The following is a 20,608-nucleotide window of genomic DNA, read 5'->3' on the forward strand; positions in this document are numbered from 1 at the left end:
TGTGCTGTTGTTGTTTTTTTTTCTCTCCAAACATCTCCAAGAAGCATGAAAATCTATGTTCATGGCAATGCATTTAGATTCCTTACTAAAGTACCAGTACATCAATGTACAAATACCCCTTAAGTCAAGGTAGTCTAAGTATTAGCATTACAATGTACCTAAATCACATACACTCAGGAGTGGACAATTATAATTTAAATAATTTATTTTATTTCATTTGTATTTAATTTTTTTTTAATGCAATCTATTCATTATCCTTATTTCCCCTCTTCTTTTCTTTCTTGGAATGAGCACCATTTGATGTTTGTTGTACTTTGTGTGTTGTACACTGTACCTGAATATCATGTGTACCAAGATCACTGCAAAATTGACAGAAAGCGACTGTATGAAAATGCATATTGTTTGTTGTTGAAAACTAAATTAAAAAAGTACCTAAAATAGGAATGTAATTGTTCTTCAGGAAAAAAAAATCCTCCAGCAGAATTTGACTCTAGCTGGTCGAGGTTGAGCAACCATGTTTTCCAGTGGTTCCCAACCTAAGGGTCAGGCCCCCTCCAAAGGAAGACATCACAAATATGACTCAAGATCACTAAAAAAAAAAACTTTTGTGGAATGTTGGATGCTTTTACTTATTTGGACCTCAAACAATTATTTAGGAAGTGAACCCGTATCTGAGAAGTGTAGAGGAGAAATGTCTCCTTAACTGCTGACAACTAATACATATCTGAAACCGCTGATTTGATGTATAACAATGTATTGTATTGTATGAGCCTATATCGTCTATTTCTATTGTAAAATCCAAATCTGAAAACGTAAGGCTAGTTGTCTCGTATTCAAGTACAGATCTTCTTTCTACTACTTATGTCTTTTACATTTTTGTCTTTTTAGCTATGCTGTGACTGTTCAGGAATCCTACGCGCACCCATTTGACCAGATTTACTACACAAGATGCACAGACATCCTCAACTGGTTTAAATGCACAAGGCACAGGTACGTTTGAAGGAGCCTAACAAGGGACTCACCCACTACTGTCCCCCAAAATCAGAGCCAAGTCATTGAAGGCCTCAACAAATGTCCTTGTTGATGTGGCTGACAGTGAAGTCCTCAGAGGCAGGATTAAGTAAATATTTTAATTACTCCATTAAGGTTTTTAGTGGCCATCCAACTAAATAAGTACACAGTCACCTCCCCAAACACAGACTTTTATGCAGCAGGTGTTTTCCAAAAAATTGTCTCTTCATTCTTTTTTACCTCCTTGTACTTTAAAAACTTGCCAATAACAAAAAAAAACAACTGGTATTTTCACCTACTATATTTTCCTGCCCTTTAGAAAGAGTAATTTTTACATCACGCAGCTGTCTCGGTGTGTTTTCTCCAGGATCAGCTATAAGACGGCTTACCGGCGGGGAGTGAGGACCATGTATAGGCGCCGCTCGCAGTGTTGCCCCGGTTACTTTGAGAGCGGAGACTTGTGTGTTCGTGAGTATCCTTTAATACATTTTTTTTTTTTAAAATCTCCTTTTTGATTATGACATTTCAGGGTTGTTCCGCAAGGCTTTTAAAGAACAGGAGTAAATATTTGGATTGATTGTTAGTGTGGGTAGCTTGCAGATAAAGCAACTACCCCCTGCCAGGCCACCATCGCCCATCATCTCCTCTGTAAGCATGCCACCATCCATGTACATTTACTCAGTTTAAGGTGATTGAGCATTATTTAATATGAAGGCACAGTAGACTGCCCCCTGCTTTGCCCTTCCAGTAAGAGTAATTTAATTTAAGTTGTATAACAATGAGAAAAATTAACGAGCCTGCAGGGTTCTGGTTACAGACTGAGTGGGTATAGCACCCGACATAAAACCACCCAGGAATTCGATAACATAAAAAGAGCAGAAGCCGTGAAAATCTGGCTCCAGCAATGTGCTGATAACAACCCTTCCCTGTCGTTTTTATGGCTTCATTAATGGTCATTGATTTCTATTTTTATTCACTCACATCAAACTGAATATTTTTACATGTTGGCCAAATAAAGACAGAACATATAGCTTCTGAGAGTTACGTTTTTGATATTCTCGCCTTAGCTAATGTTTTATTCCCTTTAAGTAAGATTAGAATCCAATTTTAATATTTTCCTAGATTATTTGCAACATAAGGGAGTTACTGACACCATGTGGGTATGCTCTTTGACCACAGCTAGGCTTGTCCTTCTCTCTATTTTAGCTGGCCTCAGGGTAGCAGAGCACCGGGAAGCCAGCCAGCAAAGAATAAGAGCTGCTGTGATTATCTGGGGGTCTTGAGCAGGGAGGCGCAGATGATCAATAGTGTATTCATTAACCATTTGACTGACAATGGATCTATTGGTTCATTTACAGTCTTTTCAGGGTGTTAACCAGGTGAATCTACAAGCCGAGGAGGCGGCACTCTCAAATCTGGATTCCCCACTGTATTAACAAAAGGTTTTTATTTTGATATTATGTCGGACTGAGATTGAAAACAGCTGCCCTCCCCTTTCAGGTGAAGTGGGGAGTCTGAGTTGATAGGGGCCGAGAGGGCAGTTTTGCTTTGTGCTGCCTTTGCAAACTGTTCCACCCCTTTTAATCCTAGCACTCTCACTACCAGGATTAAGAGATTTGTACTCCCCAAGCTTTTTTGCATAGTGACAAAAGAGTGCATTGGAGAGCAAATCGACCCAAAATTAACTCAAGTCGTCTATTTCAGGGCACTTTGTTGTTTACTGAAAGTAAAATACTCCCCCTTGTGCATTGTTAGTTTAATGTAGCTTTCTTCGTGAAGACCATTTCATTAAAAGGCCAAAATACTTCAACAGTGTTGGCCTCTTAATCCTGCCTGTTTTTAGGTTTTTTGTTGTTGTCATATGGCACCACATCAACACTTGAAGACCTTGAATGAACCAAAATTATCACATAAATACGCTTAATCAGCAACATTATCTTTAAGGATGTTTTTGCTTTAGTTTGTTGTTTTACTTCATTCGGTCTTCTGGAAGTCATTGTTTAATTTTGTAATAAGTTGAACTTTGAACCTTTCTTGTTAATTAGTGCTTGACGTTTTTAACTAGAGGTCTTTATTCATTCTGTGACCTTTGATCATTACCTTAGTCTGTAACTAGCCTATGTAGAGGAAGTTAGGAACTCATTTCCCTACTAATAAGCATGATTATTACAGTTGTGCATGAGGGGAACTCGCTAATGACAACAGCTCGTAATATCTTCAGAGGCTCACAGGCTCTGCAGGGTTATGAGCCCCTCTTTCTGCAGGGCATTTAGGCCAGATGACTTCTGCATGACTCTTGCCTGTCCAGTGATGCAGTGTAATTCTAAAAATGATTTAAGCGGCAGAATTAATTTGGGATTTGGGAAGATGATGAGATTTTTCCCCAGAAAGGGATTCTGTGCCTTTTTTGATTTCATGTTCATTTTTTGGCTTTGTTGCATTTTTTTGTTATGCTTCAAAGACTGTATTTAAAATGAATAATCTCTGTGCTAGATAGAGCCATGAGGAAGAAGCTTTGGAGGGAGTTGTTTGATATGTTCTGTAGGCATATCTTTGAGATTGATTTATCCATCAGCTTCATCATAATGTTCCACATTTTGTTCACTTCATTTTCACCACCGGTGTCTCACAACAATCACAAACGCAGACTTTCACTGATGGGTCCTTTTTCCCCGACTGCAGCAAAACTCTCCAAAAACAGAGGGCATAATGCACATGGTGAATACAAATATCTATTTAATCAGACCGTTTAAAAGATTGTAGTTTGTCAAAAATATTGGATTTATTACCACCGAATGACAATCGCCAATTAGCTCAATTGTTCCCTGTTCTGATAACACCTCTGCATAATGAGTTAGATTAGCCTTTTATCTAGATGAAAGACTCAATTTTCCAACAGATTCCTTAGACATGAGTTAAGCAGAGTGATTCATGAATTTCAATTAAAATGAAAGACTTACCTCCTCCTACTTTATTATGCCATCCCTTCAGAACACCGGTTCAGATCTCAGGAGAAGGGTGCGCTTTATCCTTTCTCCCATATTCAAAACTCCATTTCCATATTTCTTTTTTCATATAGAGGATGTGATACATTTGCATTTCCCTGTTCTCGCTGATCAGAATGTGCTGATTGAAAGTAAACGAAATCAACTCATCGTGGTGACATTGAATTTGTCTCCTCTTCTCTTTGAATACTCTGCATGCTGTGGACTCATTGATTACAGGTAGTCGATCTCACACCTTCGTCAGCATAAAATACTCAAGCTCTTATCCCTTTTCTTTTCGCTGGCTTACTGTAATTAGACGGTTTTCTACCAGAGTACTGATGCTCAGAAATCTGCCCGAAATTATCTTTCAATCTCTGGTTCACCATTTTTGCCTTGGGAGCATTTCTGCGATTAGCACCGGCTCATGGGTGTTTGGGATTCACTCCTCTTTCTCCTCTTCTCTCCTGACTGGCGGTCGATCCTACTCGAAACCTGATTGAGTGATAATCTATTGTAGCACTGTTCAGACCTGTAGACAGCTTTCTACTGACCTCTTTGCCTGCAGGATGAGTGCCAAAGTGTTGCACACAAAACTGCAAAAGTAACCCAGGGTGTATGTAAAAAAAAAAAAAGAAGAAAAAAAAAATGTGACGCTTTTCTGCTGCCCTTTTCTCACTTTTGAAAAAAAAAATAAAGAACAAAAGAAGCGTAAATTGGCTAACGTGTTGGATGAGGTCTGTTCAGTTAAGGCGACGGTCTGACTGTTCTTCTGCCCTTGGATTGTGTATCATCCCGCCACAGGCCGTGTTAGTGGACTGCTGATTCCCATCAGGCGGGGTTTCTCTCTCGACGTTTTGGCCTGACTCTCATTTCTCAGATAAGAGCCTGTGTGTCTTTAACCTTGGCCAGATGACCTTGGCTGCCACAGATGTATTCATACTAAGTGCACATTCTTGTGATACTTTTCCTTCTTGACTTCACACAAAAAACTGGCACTGTGGCAAAAAAAAAAGCCTTCATGTAGGTCACTTTATTATCCAGCTGAACCAAACCTCCAACTCTTGTGAACACACTCTGAGGAATACTAATGCCGACCCAATCAATCGGGTGCCGTGTTGCTCAATATGAATGATCAAGAAAACTGCACACTTAGTAAACACTGAGGTGCCTGGACCTGCTACATTAAAGCATCACTATATAACAAAGCACCAGCTGATCAAATTAGCGGGGATTTACAGCTTGTTCTTTCATGGCTCAGCCTTCTGATAACAGCTCATTGTGGAAAGTAAAGCTATGTGATAAACAGAGACGTTAACCAAGGAGTCAATCTCCTAAGAAATCATTGGGCCCAGTGTCAAGTAGTGCAGATGGATGTTGAATATGAGTGCCGTGGCTAAGATTTAGTCCCCTGATGGTATTAGGGAGATATTGAGTGTTCAATTTTATGGGCCATTTTCTTTCTGCTGTTATCTTGGTGGTTTTCATTATGCTGTTTATTGGTGGTTTAATGATGTTTTACACTCTGCTTATGTGTGTGTGTGTTAACTCAATTATACACTGATTAGAAAAGGTCTTTGTGTGTCTCAGCCCTGTGTACAGAGGAGTGTGTCCATGGTCGCTGTGTGTCCCCTGATACATGCCAGTGTGAGCCAGGATGGGGTGGACTGGACTGCTCTAGTGGTGAGTGCACTTTACTCCTAAACCCACAATTAGTCACTTGGACTCATTTATTTCTAAATGGCGTTTACAGCCAGTTAGTCCATAAGAATTTACCGTGAATCCTTCAACTGTTTTTGCCTCAATGTACGTCCATCTCAAAGCTGCTCAGCTTTGTATCCTCTCTTCTTAGCAAACACAGCCAATGGAACAGGTAAGTCACAATGAATTAATTTTCATTTGCTGGAAGTGGAAGTGATTTGCTTGATGAATATAGCGGATGGATGGATGGTTGCATCCCCCCCTGTGTCGACCGAGCTCTCTGTTATGGTCTTAATCATGATTAGACTGGTGCCTATGACTTGTTCCGTGGAATGATGGATCAATGCCAAGCTGAAACAAACCATTGTGCCTTTTCTGTTTACTGGGGTTTCCTCCCAGCTCCCAGAGCTGCTCTCCAGGAGGGATGGGAGGTTTGGGGAGGGGGAGTTCGAGCATATCCATCCTGCAATCAGCTAAATGCTGGAAACACGTCACTGAGGCCAGAGAGGAGGAAATAATTTATTTACGCCTTTTTTGTGATATTTATGTCCGCAGAGAAATAGTGACTGTGTATACCGGAGGTCAGTGACCCAGTCAACATTTCTGACCCCGAATTCTTAACTTCAGCTCCCAGTAGCATTTAACTGTTATTGCCCATTGCATATTTGGGAGTGAGTAATGGGAGCTAAAATCATATCGGTACTGTTATTGTATAGATCTATGAGTTTTCATTAGCAAGAGAGCCATTCCTTGATTAGCAACTGTGTGTAAATCAGCTGCTCTGGCTGCGGCGGCAACCCATTGGAGTTGAATTAATGAGCATAAATGACGAGGCTGAGCTGTTTGCTGCTGCTCACTTCTACTTCTACAGACCGGTGAGGGTCCAACAGGGAGGATGTGAGGTTCGGGGCCCCCAGGGACTCTTGTCCCACTCTTGGTTGGTTAGGAGTGCAGCCGTGTGTGCCTTTCAGCCTGCAGGTGCTGGGCTAATCCACCTTATTAAAACAGACTTGATGATTGAGACAGAGGCATTATTCATAACTTTAGATTTCCATACCAGGCATGATTCCAGGCTTTTTCATTTACGAGCTTTCATCTGTAGAAATGAGGAATGCGTGCCAATTTTTAAATTAAATCTGCCCTCTTTTTTCCTTCATGTAAATGGTTCAGCATGGTATTTTTTTTTTTGTCTTTTGCGGTACATTTTCCTTTCACCCAGCTCAGGTAGGTGACGTGAGCTTCAGCAGTCCTCGTGTTAGTGGATGCAGCCATCATATTATTGGCCAGGTGGGCTGAAAAGCAGTTCCAACACAATCAATGCCATGGTTTATTTGCTGTTTATTTTACCGCTATTATGTTTGAGTTACGTTCACATAAAAGTCAATCCCCTGATTCGATAGCTGGTGTGAAGGCAAAATGAGCCGGTCACATGATGTGTGAATGTGATGAACAACTGTGAAGCCCAAGCTTGGAGATGAAGAGCAGTCGTGGGATGCTGAGCGGCCTAAAGCTAAAGTGACAGCTTTTCGCCAGTGATCTGGAGCTGCATCAAAGGCTTGGACCTCGTTTCTGGAGCAGCACCCACCAGGAAGCAGTTTTGTATATGGGTCAGGTGGTGAAAATAAAGAGTCTGACTGTTTGCGGCCACAAAGGAGAAGGCAAAAAGTTGGGAGAGTACGCTGCGTTGAGAGCGCTTGCAAAGGCAAAAGAGAGATATCTCGCTTGTTTTTCCAACTGCTGGTGTCCACCTGCTGTAGCCATAACACATCCTCCTCCCTTCCTGAGGCTAAGGTCCCACTGAGACCAGGCCTGCCCTGTGACCTGCCTAGAGTCCTGGGGTGTCTTAGACTCATCTCAAGGACACACTAGTAGATGTGGACCACAGATAAAATGGCAAAACACAATGTTTGCCCTGACGGTTTGCAAATGTTGTCTCGTTCAACATCCATCACACGTGGATTTGGAGCATTCTGAGTTGAGGTTATGTTTTCCCTGGAGAGTGATGAATGATTAATTGTTGTTGTTGTTGGTTGGTGTGATATCCTCTAACGCCTGTGTGTTGTGTTTGTGGAACGTGGTCTTGAACATGTTTCTCTGATAACTTGTCATTTAATTGTTTACTGTCTCAATGAACAGCTCAGGGCATTAAAGCAGTGTGGTGACGTGTACCTGTTATTCTGCTTTTGTCTGTTGCGCTTGCTTGCTGTTGCTTTGCGTTCTGATTTTTTCTTTTGTTTTTGTATTAAAATGCACTGTTTGTCTTCTTTGTGCCACTGAGTATACTTTGTATTGTCAGTTGGGTTTGTCTTCAAAAAACAACATTGTTCTCAATAGGATTTTCAGAATGTCAATAAAAAAAAAAGACTCCAATAAAGCAGGGACAGAAGCCGTTTTTGCAAAGCCAATTCAGATAGATGGCGCTCTGCTTATGGGAGTGAACAGTATGTCTTTAGTCGACTGAAACACAGTGCTAGGCTTTGCCAAAGTAGTTATATTATTGGGTGTAGTCTGCAACAAATATAGTAATTTGCTATAAAAAGAACAGAGCAATATGAGATGAAATGAGAAATCAAATCTTTGGAGAATATTATGAGTTTATTGAATAAAAACTACAGCATTTTTTTTCTGAATCTTATGAGTTTCTTGGGTTTAAAGTAGACTTTCCTTTTCTAAAATTGCAGAGAAATGACCCAGTCTCTCTGCTGCCATCGCTTTGTACGTTTCAATACTTGTGATTAAATCCCTCTTGATGAGTGTGCCACACAGGGTCACTATATGCTATACAGTAATAACAGCTTTCAAATAAAGAGAATGATAAAGATAGATGTTAAATGCATAAGGTATATTTAGCTATGACTGCCATCACTTGTAAAATATTAGGTGCAATGAAGCACTATCATTGATTTCATGTGCATCAATCGGATAATGATATGTTCTCTGTGCTGAGGGAGAAGGAATATGCATAAATATGGAGCTTTTAGTGATTTCTTCTCCTCCTCTTTGGATTTAGCTTTTCCTTGTTGTCGTGGAAATGTTCACACATAGAGATTATAAAAATCAATGCTACCAAGATAAGTATCTGAAAAGTCCAAGGTGTAGTTTAGCTTTGTTAACCACAAAGCATCTTCTGTGTTTTAAGAAGAAATCTATCACACTTAATAATCAAATCTATTGTGGTTGGTCAGCCGTGGTCCATGAGGTAACATATTCCTCCCTAATGTATTCAAATGGTAAGGCAGCTTTACACATGGCTAATTGATGAATGTGGCCTATGAATACTTGTTTATGGGATATTGTACCAGACAGAGGGGGCTACTACTGCTACTTATTTTATGTTAATTGTCAACTAAAACAGGATTATTCATTATTAAATCTGTGATTTGGTTTTATTAGATATTGAACTCATTGGGCTGGGACAAGCAGATATGGCAGATATTTCCTTTTAGCTTCATTAACTTATTTATTTACAGATGACATTTCTTTAACCAGCGGGGACACGATATGAAAGGGTAACCAGACCATAACTGCAAGTAAACTTCATTTTGGCTTGAAAAACACCCTTGTGAGGACTCCTCCGGCACCCGTCGACAAAATGTACAAGTTATTATCAGAAGTGCATCTGAGCCAGATGGTTCCTCTCCAATCCCACAGCAGCAGGATATTGACATGCATTGCTGTCAAAGACTAAGAGACTGAATTACACGGGACAGAGATGCACACAGAGTGCATTTACTGTGGCTCCACTCATCCCTCCAAACGTCTATACTTTTATCTCAAAACTTCTCTCTTTATTCATCTTACATATTGAGAATTCAATGTGTGTGTGTGTGTGGGCCATAGACTGTAGAAAAGCAATAAGTCACATTTTCTTTGAGATGATAGCCCCATATTAACAAAAATCTAGAAAGTGAGGTTTGATCTCCACACCAACTTTAAAAAAAGGATGTCTAAATCAATTGAATTCCTCATTATACAACCATGTAAACTGAGACATTTTGGCAGAACTATAAATATTCTAACTCATTCTAAAAGAGGTTCCTTGTTGCATGTAACAGTTGATGCAGCTTGCCTCATTCATTTTGATAGATCAAAGCGCTCGGGCAACTGTATTTCTCATGGGGACACAAGACGGACTGATCTATAGTGCCTTGTGGAACACAGTTGCGTGCGTGCGTGCACGTGTCCATGCTGCATCCAGTCACTAGGGGGCAATCAAGATGTTTTGGTTCCACCTTTGGACGGCTGTCATGTCATCCATCTTTACATGCAGTCTGTGGTACAAGCATGCAACCACATCCTGCTGGTGCTTTTTGATCGACAATTGATGGCAGTAGAAATGTAGCAAAATGCCAACAAAGGTGAAGAAGACTGCAAACTGGATGCAAATAATGCATGATTTAGAATGTTTTAACTGATATTTTAACTGTTTAGTAAAAAAAATGTTATGAAAGAATTACATTCATAACATTTGTTAACTCTCAAGAATACACACAATGTGTTTTGAGTGTTCTGTCCCCACAGTTTTGTTCTTATGTATCCCTCTTGTTGTGCAAAGTTGACTACTGAGAGGACATGCTGCAGTTACTTTTCACTGTTACTGTTTGATAGTCTTTCAATGTCTGTCTAAGTATTTCTGTATGTAGCATGTGTTGTAGAAATAGATGCTCATCGTGATTTTTTTCTTTAACATCCATGTTAAAGTTAGCCTAGATGCTATTTAGTCAGTTAAGTCTCATGTCTCTTGAATTATGGCTATATGCTGGATCATATTATATTATTATGTATATGGAGAGTTTGTAAGACCATATTTCTTGTTATTTTCCATAGTTTTACAAAGAAAAAGATTCTCACTAAAAGCCCTGCACTACTACCGATTTCTGGGTCTTTATTTCATGGATCTACTATTAGCTCTCTGCTAAGCTTAGCTGTACAAAGCAAGAGCAGAATAGTAATGCAACTTAATACTCAGTCTGTTATCAAACGCAAAGTCAATAATAAGACTGCATACCAGAAATACAGCTTAGTATATATTTAACAAGCTATTATGGAGGGACATAAAGAAGAAAACCCTCTGCTAGACCCATCAGATGGACAGTCTCAATACTCCTGCCATTCCAGACATTCAAACCAATCTAGCCGTGGCTCAACACACAGTTCTGCTGTCACCAGGGCAAGAGCTAAAGCAGAAGCTGCTCGGGTCAAGGCTTCGTCTGCTCAAATAGAAGCAGATGTGTTAATCAAGCCGGCACAGATAGAAGCAGAATGCACCAGCGAACATGTGCAACAACATCCTTGGTCAGCAACATCTGACCAAGGATCTCTTCATCAAAGTGCCAGCCACACATGGACAACGCTGATGCAGATAATCCTGGTATCCATATTGGTAGTTTGGGAGAAATGAACGGCCACATTCTAAGAATTACCAGAACAACACCAGAGCATGAGCACAGTCGAGCTTCAGCAAAGCCACGTGAGCACTTTGAAGTTCCTCCAAGAAGCACGCCACCACCTCCACACTTGCATTACGCCGCCTGGAGGTACAAACCACTTCATGCCCTCTAGAGCCACTCTGCATGTTCAGTCAGACACAGCAGACTTGGCCAACTACCTAATTTGCAAAAAATCCTACAATTTGATCATAGACCAGAGAACTAGTGGGCATGAAAAGCCTTTTTTTTGTCAACTCCATCAGTGACCTGAACCTCAACTCCAGGGAGAAACTATATATACTGCCAAAATGAACCACAGTCTGCGGAGCGGGCCAAACATATCCGTGCAGTCAACATTCATAATACTCGCTCAGGACTCCCAATTGTTTGGCAGAGATTGGAGGACTGCTACGGTTCAGCTGAAATGATAGAAAATGCTCTGTTAAAGATGTTAAAGGAGTTTCCTAAGATCTCAAACCAGGATAATGAGAAGCTGAGGGAGCTAGGGGACCTAATGCAACTTAAGGCGGCTGAAAAAGATGGGTTCTTCCCTGAACTCTTTTACTTCAACACATACCGTGGAGTCAACCCCATTGCTCTCCTATAACCTTATGGAAAAATTAATCTTTTTTTTTTTTACACTTTATTTTTGTCTTTTCACCACAGATAGAAGACATATATATATATATATATATATATACAGAAATGAAAAACAAGTCAAAATAACAAAAATGGTGTTATTGTTGACACATAAACACTGTACATTTCGCCCACTTCTCACGACATTGCTCCTCTTGAGCTCTTATTCTGTGAGTTAACACTTACATATCATATATATCAGTCACGATTTTCAACCATCCATCTTGTGATGGTGGTTCTATCGTGAGCCATCTCTTCATAATAGCCTTTTTACTAGCTGCTAGCAGAATTTTCAGCAGATACCTGTCTTCCCCTAACACGGTATCTGATGTCGTATTACAAAAGTTGAGAAACAGACAGGACTTAGGTGTGTCATAGCCCAGAATCTTGACAGTAACCTTATGGACATTTCCCCAAAACTGTACAATTTCCGGGCATAGCCAAAATATATGGGAATGGTCTACATTTACTGCCTCACATTTCCTCCAACATGGTTGAACAATAGACAGACATTTGCTTATAATTTGGGGAGTAATAAAGAATCTAATTATATTTTTCCAACAATGTTCTCTCCAAGTTCGCGCAGATGTTGAGGAAAAATTAATGGCTCTAAATTCAGAAAGTAAAGGTCATCTGAGATCAGGCAAAAAACACAAAATGACCCCAGCTTTTCTGAACTTACCATGGGTGGTTCCATCAGGATGGATAAATCTCTGAAAAATATCAAACCATCTGTGTACACCAGGAAGGCTGAGGTTTCCTTGGAGGGTGAAATCAAGCAAAACAACATGGAGATACAGGTTGAGGATCTAGACAGACTGTGTCCATTACATAATAAGCCCCATCCTCTCAGAAATGGTTATGGGTTCCGCAGCAAGACTTTAGAGAATAGAAAAGAGGTCATGTTGAAGTGGTCTGAAGTCTTTGGTGAGTCAGTTGGCTCACGATCGTGCACCAAAATATGCTTGGTCAAAGGGAGAAGGTTGTACTGTAGTATATGCTGTTCTCGATGAACAGAGTAGGTCCTTGGCCAAGACCGAGCTACTCTAACTTTTTGGCATTGTGGTGGGTGCTGCGCCATACATCCTGAAAACATGCTCAGGGGTCACAGTAACATCTGGACAGCACGCAAATAAACTCATAGTTTAATCATCAGCCATTGATCCTGGTGCAGCCATTCTCCTTCTCCTCGGCAGAGACATTCTACGTGTACACAAGGTGTGTACATGGTACAGTTGTCCCAAGGAAACAACAAGACAAGCAGCGTCAATGTCTACAGGACCAACATCCTACCTAAGGGACATCTTTCCTTCATGTGCTTGTGTTATCCATGTCAACATGGACATCAAGTCAGAGTAATCAAACCTTTGAAGACACAAAGCTCCTGGAGGACGATTATCTTGGAAGAAACGTTTTTTAAGGGACAAAAGAAGAATGAGTTTTCACATCCAGAGACATTTGACCTACATCCAGAGACTGATGTAGAGGTTCACCCTCACATTTCAACCTATGCTACAAAAGCTACAGGTGGACCTCTCAGCTCCCATCGGTTTGGAAGGTTCTCCAGCTGGAAATCCCTCACCTGTGCAACAGCCAGGATCATCCGTAAACTTCAGACTTTAGCCAGAAAAAGGATGAACTCCTTGGAGCAAGAAAGATAATTTAGACCTTTTCAAATACAAAATAAAAAAAACTCTCAAAGGGTGACAGAGTTTCAAGACGCAATCCCCACAAGTGTTTGAGCCCCATTATTAATGATAGTGGTTTGCTGAGAGTCTGAGGCTGAACATGGTTGGCAGACATGTTCTGGGAAGTAAAGCATCCAATCATCATGCCATCATGTCTCTACCCTGCTGGAAAGACACTACCACGGACATGTTGCTCATCAATGTTGGCACTTCACTGAAGGAGCAATTTGAACAGACTGTGGATAACAGGAAGTAAGGTTTCAAGTGTGATACACACATGTGTTACCTGCAAAAGAATAAGACGAAAGGTAGAAGAACAAAACATTTCTGACTTACCTGTGAATAGACTTATCTTGGATCCCCGTTGGACCTGACGTTTTCAGGCCTAGGACCATCTCATCGCACAGGACCAGAGCGGACCATGCGGAAGCCAAATGGTGGGCAGTCATGTTCACCTGTCTGAGTACACATGCGGTGCACATCAAGGTCATTGAGAATATGACAACCTCCAGCTTCATTTTTGCTTTGAGGAGATTCACCGCTACCAGTGGCCCTGTGAGACTACTGCGTACCAATAGGGGAACAAACTGTATTGGAGTTGGCAAAAAACTACAGATTAACTCTTAACACTCTCTTCTTCTTACATGGGGTGTGTGTGGGAGAGGATGATCAGTGTTAAACAATGCATTTTAGATGCAATGTTGTTGAAGAAGTGTAGTCTCTCACATGAGGTGACACTAATGGCTGAAGTCATGAACGCAAGACACCTAGTTCCAGTGACCTCCGATCCAGGGGTGCCAGTGGTTTTCATGCCCGCAATGCTGCTCACTCAGAAGACTGACACAGTATCTGCTCCATCAGGGAAGATGTATCTCAAGGATCTCTATGCTGAAACCTTCTGGAGACGCTGGAAGCAAGAATACTTGGTGACCCTAAGGTGTATTCAAGACCTGCTCCTCAGTGAGTGAACATAGTTGTCGGATATTATCTAGCAGCCAATCTACCAATAACCAAAGTCTTGAGTAACTAAACGATTTCTTTGACTAGTAGACAATTTATAGTTACTAAGAACTTAGGAAGGACTTCACATGGTTGGTTTAATTTGGTTTAGAAACAGCCACTGATGGTGATGGTTAAATAGATCAGATTGAACTGTGTGCATGTTACTGCTGTAACAGAAATGTTTAAAGGTGTGGCTCTCATACTCATGTGACAGATGTGTGGTGTAAATCACTGTACCAAGACTTGAGTCCATTGAATGAATTGTAGCAAACGCTTTGTAGGGGACAGCCTTCTTTACTGCTGAACACATACACACACGCGTGCAAATGTTGATCATGTGAAAATATATTAAAATGTACATATATTGAAGAGGTTTCACATTAGTATCATGCATCAACTGGTTTGATGCACACATACATACATGTCTTTATAACATTTTCTGTTCATGTAAGCCTCATTGGCCCAGTATGCAGATTGACTTAGCCCGACTCTCAAGATTTTTTGTACCATCCCATTAAGCAGAATTTATTGTTCCCCAAGAGCTCACCGCTCCATTACCTTTGGGAGGATGCCTAATGTGTGTGTGTGTGTGTGTGTTTTCTATATAACCTTAGCACAAAAGGCTGATGGATATAACTGCACATCGTGGTGATGGTTAGGATGATACGATCATTTTGAACAGAACAGATACAGCATCCAGTCCCACTGGTCATTATCACCGTGATGCTTATTAGTCAGTAAGGGGGAGAGAGAGAAGACACTACAGAGCTCTGAGAGTCTGCATAGATGACTTGATTTAATAAGGACATTAAAAAGCCTTATCTCCTGTCCTTAAGAGAAGGTCAGTGTGTCTAAAATAGCTGAAATGCTATGATAACAGTTTAAAGAGATAAGTAATGTCCTGAATACTAATTCAGATAAAAGCTGTTTTATGCTCATTTCACGGTCTATAAGTCACACTTGATTTTGTGGTATGTTTATGAAGTTTGTTAACAAAGATTCAATAACTTCCCAGTATATTCATGATATTTTTTATATTTATTTATTGATTCATTGCTTCTAAAGATCTTTTCACAGTTCTGTGGGTGGTACACATAATTCCACACACCTGATATAGGCTAGCACAAATCTTTCCTATATCGTTGTAATCATCGCAATGCTCCTAAGATTTCTCTTGTGACTTTGAGTCCCGACCCCCAGGTTGTAAACCACTGATCTTGACCAGTGGACCTCTTTGGCCCCCTAAAAAGATGTAAAAAGATGTAACCCCCTCCACATGTGGTTGCATGCATTGACAAGTTGTAATGATTTCAAAGAAAGTGTGATTTGTATTTATAAATTGTTTGGTTTGAATACATTTTTAATCAGCTAGATGCCTAAAACTAACCAGTAATGAACAAAGACAAGAACATGGCAAGGATTAGAGAAATGCCTGACATTTTTTCTTTATCATTTAATATCCTGTTAATAATTGTGTGACCCCCTTAGATTATTTGCAACCCCTTGTGGAGGTATCCCGACACTCAGGTTGGCAACCACTGATGTAGACTACACTCATGCAAAGTCTCATGCAATATTTTATTTGTTATAGACACCCGCATCATCAGGACCTCGGTTCATGATAATCTTGGTCGGAATAATAGCTTGAAGTGTAACTCTGTTCTTAGGTATCATCACAGTCCTCTGGGAAGCAGTGTTGCAGTGTCCTTGGTTTTCTTTGGGAATAGGAGCATATTAGCAGTCTTTCTCAGATCCTCTGGTGCACCTGCAATCTCCTGATGTTTAACCCTAGACTTCATTGCAGTGTTGCAGTGATTACAGGCCGTCCTGAGGGACATCGATTGTCCTGCTCCTCCTAGGCAAGCCCCACACAATGCTGACGAATGAACTCGTGGCCCTGCCAAGTCCAATTAACTGTCAGTGCCGCATCGACGAGCTCCTCAGTTTGTTGAGAGTGAAGAAAAACAAACTTTTAATCAAATTTGCCTCCGGGCCCTAGGGTATTTGGGGTTGTATTTTGCATTCCACTGTGTTCTGCCTCGCCTGCAGTCATGCCACACTCTCAGAAGGTTATATTGCATGTTGTTTGTGTGAGAAAGCAGAAGGCCTGCACCTTACTTTAATGACAGCTCTTTCTTTGCACTGTCTGTGACTGATGAATCATCCAGCGCAAGTATTTTGTTATTAGACGGTTACAAAGCAGAACAAGAATAGGAAGCTAGGACTCATGTAAAATGTATTTGCCCATTTTATATAAAAGGCATTGCTTTGGTCTGTGAAATCACAGTAGAGTAGAGTGTATCTTTTGTGCGAGTTTACAGCATTTTGCCACCTGAGCAGGTTTTCTCCCTAATGTCTAACTGTCAATGTCTATAATGTCTGTAAGCACTTATGAGTAGTTGATCAATAAGAAATCTGGTTACGATCGCGCAGATATATTTTTTAAAAGCATTAACATCTCCACAAATGCCCTCTGCTAATTCTATCAAGGTTGAGATAAACAAATCTACTTTCCTTTTCTCTGATTAGCGTAATGGAGACATTAAAAGCCCAAAGAAATCAATTAAATGTGTGTCTTTTTCCACAGAAAAAAAAGAAAATGACAAAATGCAAAGAGACTCTATCGTATAGCTCGGGCGTACTAAGTAGAACAAAGAGATGTAGCTTGGGATCCAAACACACGACAAAAGGGCATCTGGATGATAAGGATTACAGGAAATGTAATCATTACCAGACAAAAGAATGCATTCATGAGGATGCAATCTGTGTTGTGCAGAAAGTGATCCAAAATGAGTTGAAATACAAATAAATGAACCCAACAAAAAACAAGGTCAATGCCGTTGAAGTTGTCTTTTTGCACAGAGCAAGTGAGCACGAGTCGTCGGCCGAGTCTGAGCAGGAAAGCAGACCTATAGGAGTTCATCATGTCTTGTAGCGTGAACTTCATTAAGACCCATCAGTTGAATTAAGATGGATAAAAGACAGACTTACTGGTTCAGGTACCCGCATCCTCAAAGTGATGAGTTCCCCCTGAGAAGTTAGATTTGCAAAGAAACTTGACACTATGTGATTCTCGGAGTCTCATACTTTAAACATTGGCTTGTATTATGACTCTGGGACTCCCTTCCATTCCAAGCAAAATCGCCCTCAAGTCATAGAACATAAAGAGGGTTAAGGTCCATGGATCCATATCACTGGTCCTTGTTTTTGATAGAAATGTTTTTTTTCTGTCTGCCCTTAAACTAGACAACTTCAGTTTAATCAAAAGTGACCAGTGATTCAATCTGATGTTGTCCTTGTTTTAAATACTTTAAAGGCTCTACGTCACTTATAGTAAATGTCATGTGGACTGAGATTCAGGATTTATGCCCCATGCTGACAGGTGCTGGAACCTCCTGCTCTTCCCAGATGGCTCGATTCATTTCTTAGCTGCCTCTTTAATGTTGATATCTTTCTTCCTCCCCCCCCCTCTCTTTTTTTTTCTCTCTCTCACACACACACACACCCACACACACACACACACACGCACACACACGCACACACACACACACACACACACACACACACACACACACACACACACACACACACACACAATACTGCCTAAGTTGCTGTTGTATACTTTTCACTTCACTTTGACTTTGAGAATCGGGGAGAATAATTCATGGACCTCAGCGAGTTTCAGAGACTGGAAGAACAACACTGCTTTCAGAGCCAGCAGTTCATTTGAGATGAACTTTTTTTTGAGGGGGGGGTGGGGGGGGGGGGAGAGAAGTCTCCAAAGGGTGCGCATTATCCTGGAGAGATGATGGTATAAAGAAAAAACCCTTAATCTCCAGTTTTCTTTGTTAATCAAAGGCTAGAGATGTTTTCCTGTTTCTGTCCTTTCATGGCAATCTCTCCATCCACTGCCGCTGTTCTTCTTACCTAATTGAGCATGATACAGTGCTGTGGTTTTCAAAATTCTATTGTTCTGATAATTTAATATTTCACAGGACCCAGTGCTAATTTAGTAGGCTATTTAACACACTGCTATACCACATTTTTATATACATGTCAATCCAGCAGGACTTTTGTGAAACTGAATATGATATATTTCTGTTCTTTTAGGGCTTCATTTTTGATAGTTTTATTTATAGATTATTTAAATGCACATTAGTCTTTGCTTTTAAACATTCCATAACATGTCCGTCTGTTGGCATTACTCGTGGTCAGGCTGGTAGAAACTCCTCCAAAGATCTTTGGCCTCATAATGATTATTTGCATAATATGAGATCATTAAAAAGCAATTATCCTTTCGTTTGTGTGTGTTTTCTGTATTGCTGGGATTCATTTGGTAGGTGGATAGACACAATAATTGTTTGTCTTTAAACTAAATCATGTTTGTGTTTACAGTGAGGGACAAATCCATACACTGTGACATGTTAGATACATAAAATCGGTCATTTGAGTAAACAACTGAAAAGCGCTCTTTGCTTAGACTCCACAGACAGAAATGATCAAAGGCATAACAACATTTGCATTCACACTCTCAATCACATTGCTAAATGACGTTGTATTCCTTTTATAACCAAAGGTACAGCCGAAGGTCATTCAGCTAATGAAATTGACAGATGGGAGACGTTATTTACACCCTTTAAATGTTTTTAATAACTAGACGTCCACTAGAAAACATCTGGCATGGAGGCCTGTAAACCTAGTAATAAGTGATAAATGTACCTGTCCTCTCTGCCCAGGATAATATGAGTTCAACTTGTATTTAATTTACTTTACGTATGTTCTCTTTGTAAATTTTTCTTTGATGGAACCAGAAGTTGCATTTCCGTCGTTTGTAAAAATTTACTTCAAAGGTTCTCCTCCTGGGGGCTTAGGCTCTCAGCAGAGCATACAGCTCGTGACCTATTACGACACTCACCTCGCTCACTCAAAGTGCCCACACCCTCAATTATGACTAATTTTAATTAACCTTAATATAATTTAAACAGGTGAGTTATAAAAAAAATGGACCCTCTATCTATACAGTATGTAAAGCAGTTAAAATGACACTAACAGAACAATGTATGATAGAGACCAAAACAATTTTTTTGCACCAGGTTGTAAACATGTTTATTTTCTCTGTAAGGTTGGGCATTTGGACAAACGGGGTCTATAGAGATTGATCTGCTTTTGGAGCAATGCCTCTAGTCGCCATATGAGGACATGCAGTTATTGGCATCTCAACGTTGGCTGTTGCCGCTTGGAGCAAACAAAAGCAATCAATGTAAGCAACTCACCATGAAAGCAAAATAAATGGCACAACAATGTGTTTGCAACAGGCTGAGATTACTCACCTGTGAATGTAATTTAGCTGTAGGAGTAATTAAAAAAACATTCTGGGGACGTTTTTTTTTTCCAATGTTTATTCACAGAAAATAACATTGCACGCTGGGGATTTCATCCAGGTTGTGAGAGTGACCTACAGTTCAGAGGGAATCATTTAAATTATAAATCATAAAGAATCAGTTGTCCGTATAGTGTGAAAAGCTGCACTGGGGCTAATATTTGTACTCCTTTTATTACCTTCAGTACAGCAGCCTGGTACATACATAGATAATTGATGTCATGTTAATGTTAAAACAGACTGGTTTAAAAAATCTCTTTCAAGCTCGCACCCCTGATGACGAGTCCCAGATTCACCTCTGACTGTCTCCTCCTCCTCTGTTTGGAGAAAAACTAATTTATGTCACATTCACGTCTTGGTGTACAGTAATATTTACATTAAATCAAAATCCGTTAATGGGCTGAGCTGTATTTTCTGCATCTCTGCTGTTGGATGACTACAGAAGTTCTACTATGCACATAGAGGTGCACTAATTAGTAACATGCACACATTTAACAGCCGCAGCTTTCTTTAGAACCTCATTTATTACGACAATCTATGCAAATCAAATCAGTGATAATTATTAGATTACCATTACCTGAGGCACAACAATAACCCCTCACACTGCAACCTCACACCAGAGGCTGTGAGATTGTCACATCGTCATGTCGTGTTCATCTCATCTGGATTTGATGTTTTAGTTAATTTTCTCTTTCATCAAGAACATGTTTGCTCTCTGGCTTCCTCCTCTCACATTTCAAAGATGGGTATTATTAAATGGTACCCAGTTTGAGT

The 20,608-nt window shown here is 40.2% G+C and overlaps 1 protein-coding gene across 1 annotated transcript in view; it reads left to right on the forward strand.

Moving 5' to 3' along the window:
- megf11 (multiple EGF-like-domains 11) overlaps positions 1-20,608 on the forward strand; it is a 52,346-nt gene that overhangs the window by 2,171 nt on the left and 29,567 nt on the right. Inside the window, exons 3-5 of the mRNA XM_034534596.1 lie at positions 889-990; positions 1,379-1,479; positions 5,586-5,678. Of these exons, the coding sequence (XP_034390487.1) occupies positions 889-990; positions 1,379-1,479; positions 5,586-5,678 (296 nt within the window). The remainder of the gene's footprint in view (positions 1-888; positions 991-1,378; positions 1,480-5,585; positions 5,679-20,608) is intronic.

Source organism: Cyclopterus lumpus, chromosome 6, assembly GCF_009769545.1.
Source record: "Cyclopterus lumpus isolate fCycLum1 chromosome 6, fCycLum1.pri, whole genome shotgun sequence".
NCBI lineage: Eukaryota > Metazoa > Chordata > Actinopteri > Perciformes > Cyclopteridae > Cyclopterus > Cyclopterus lumpus.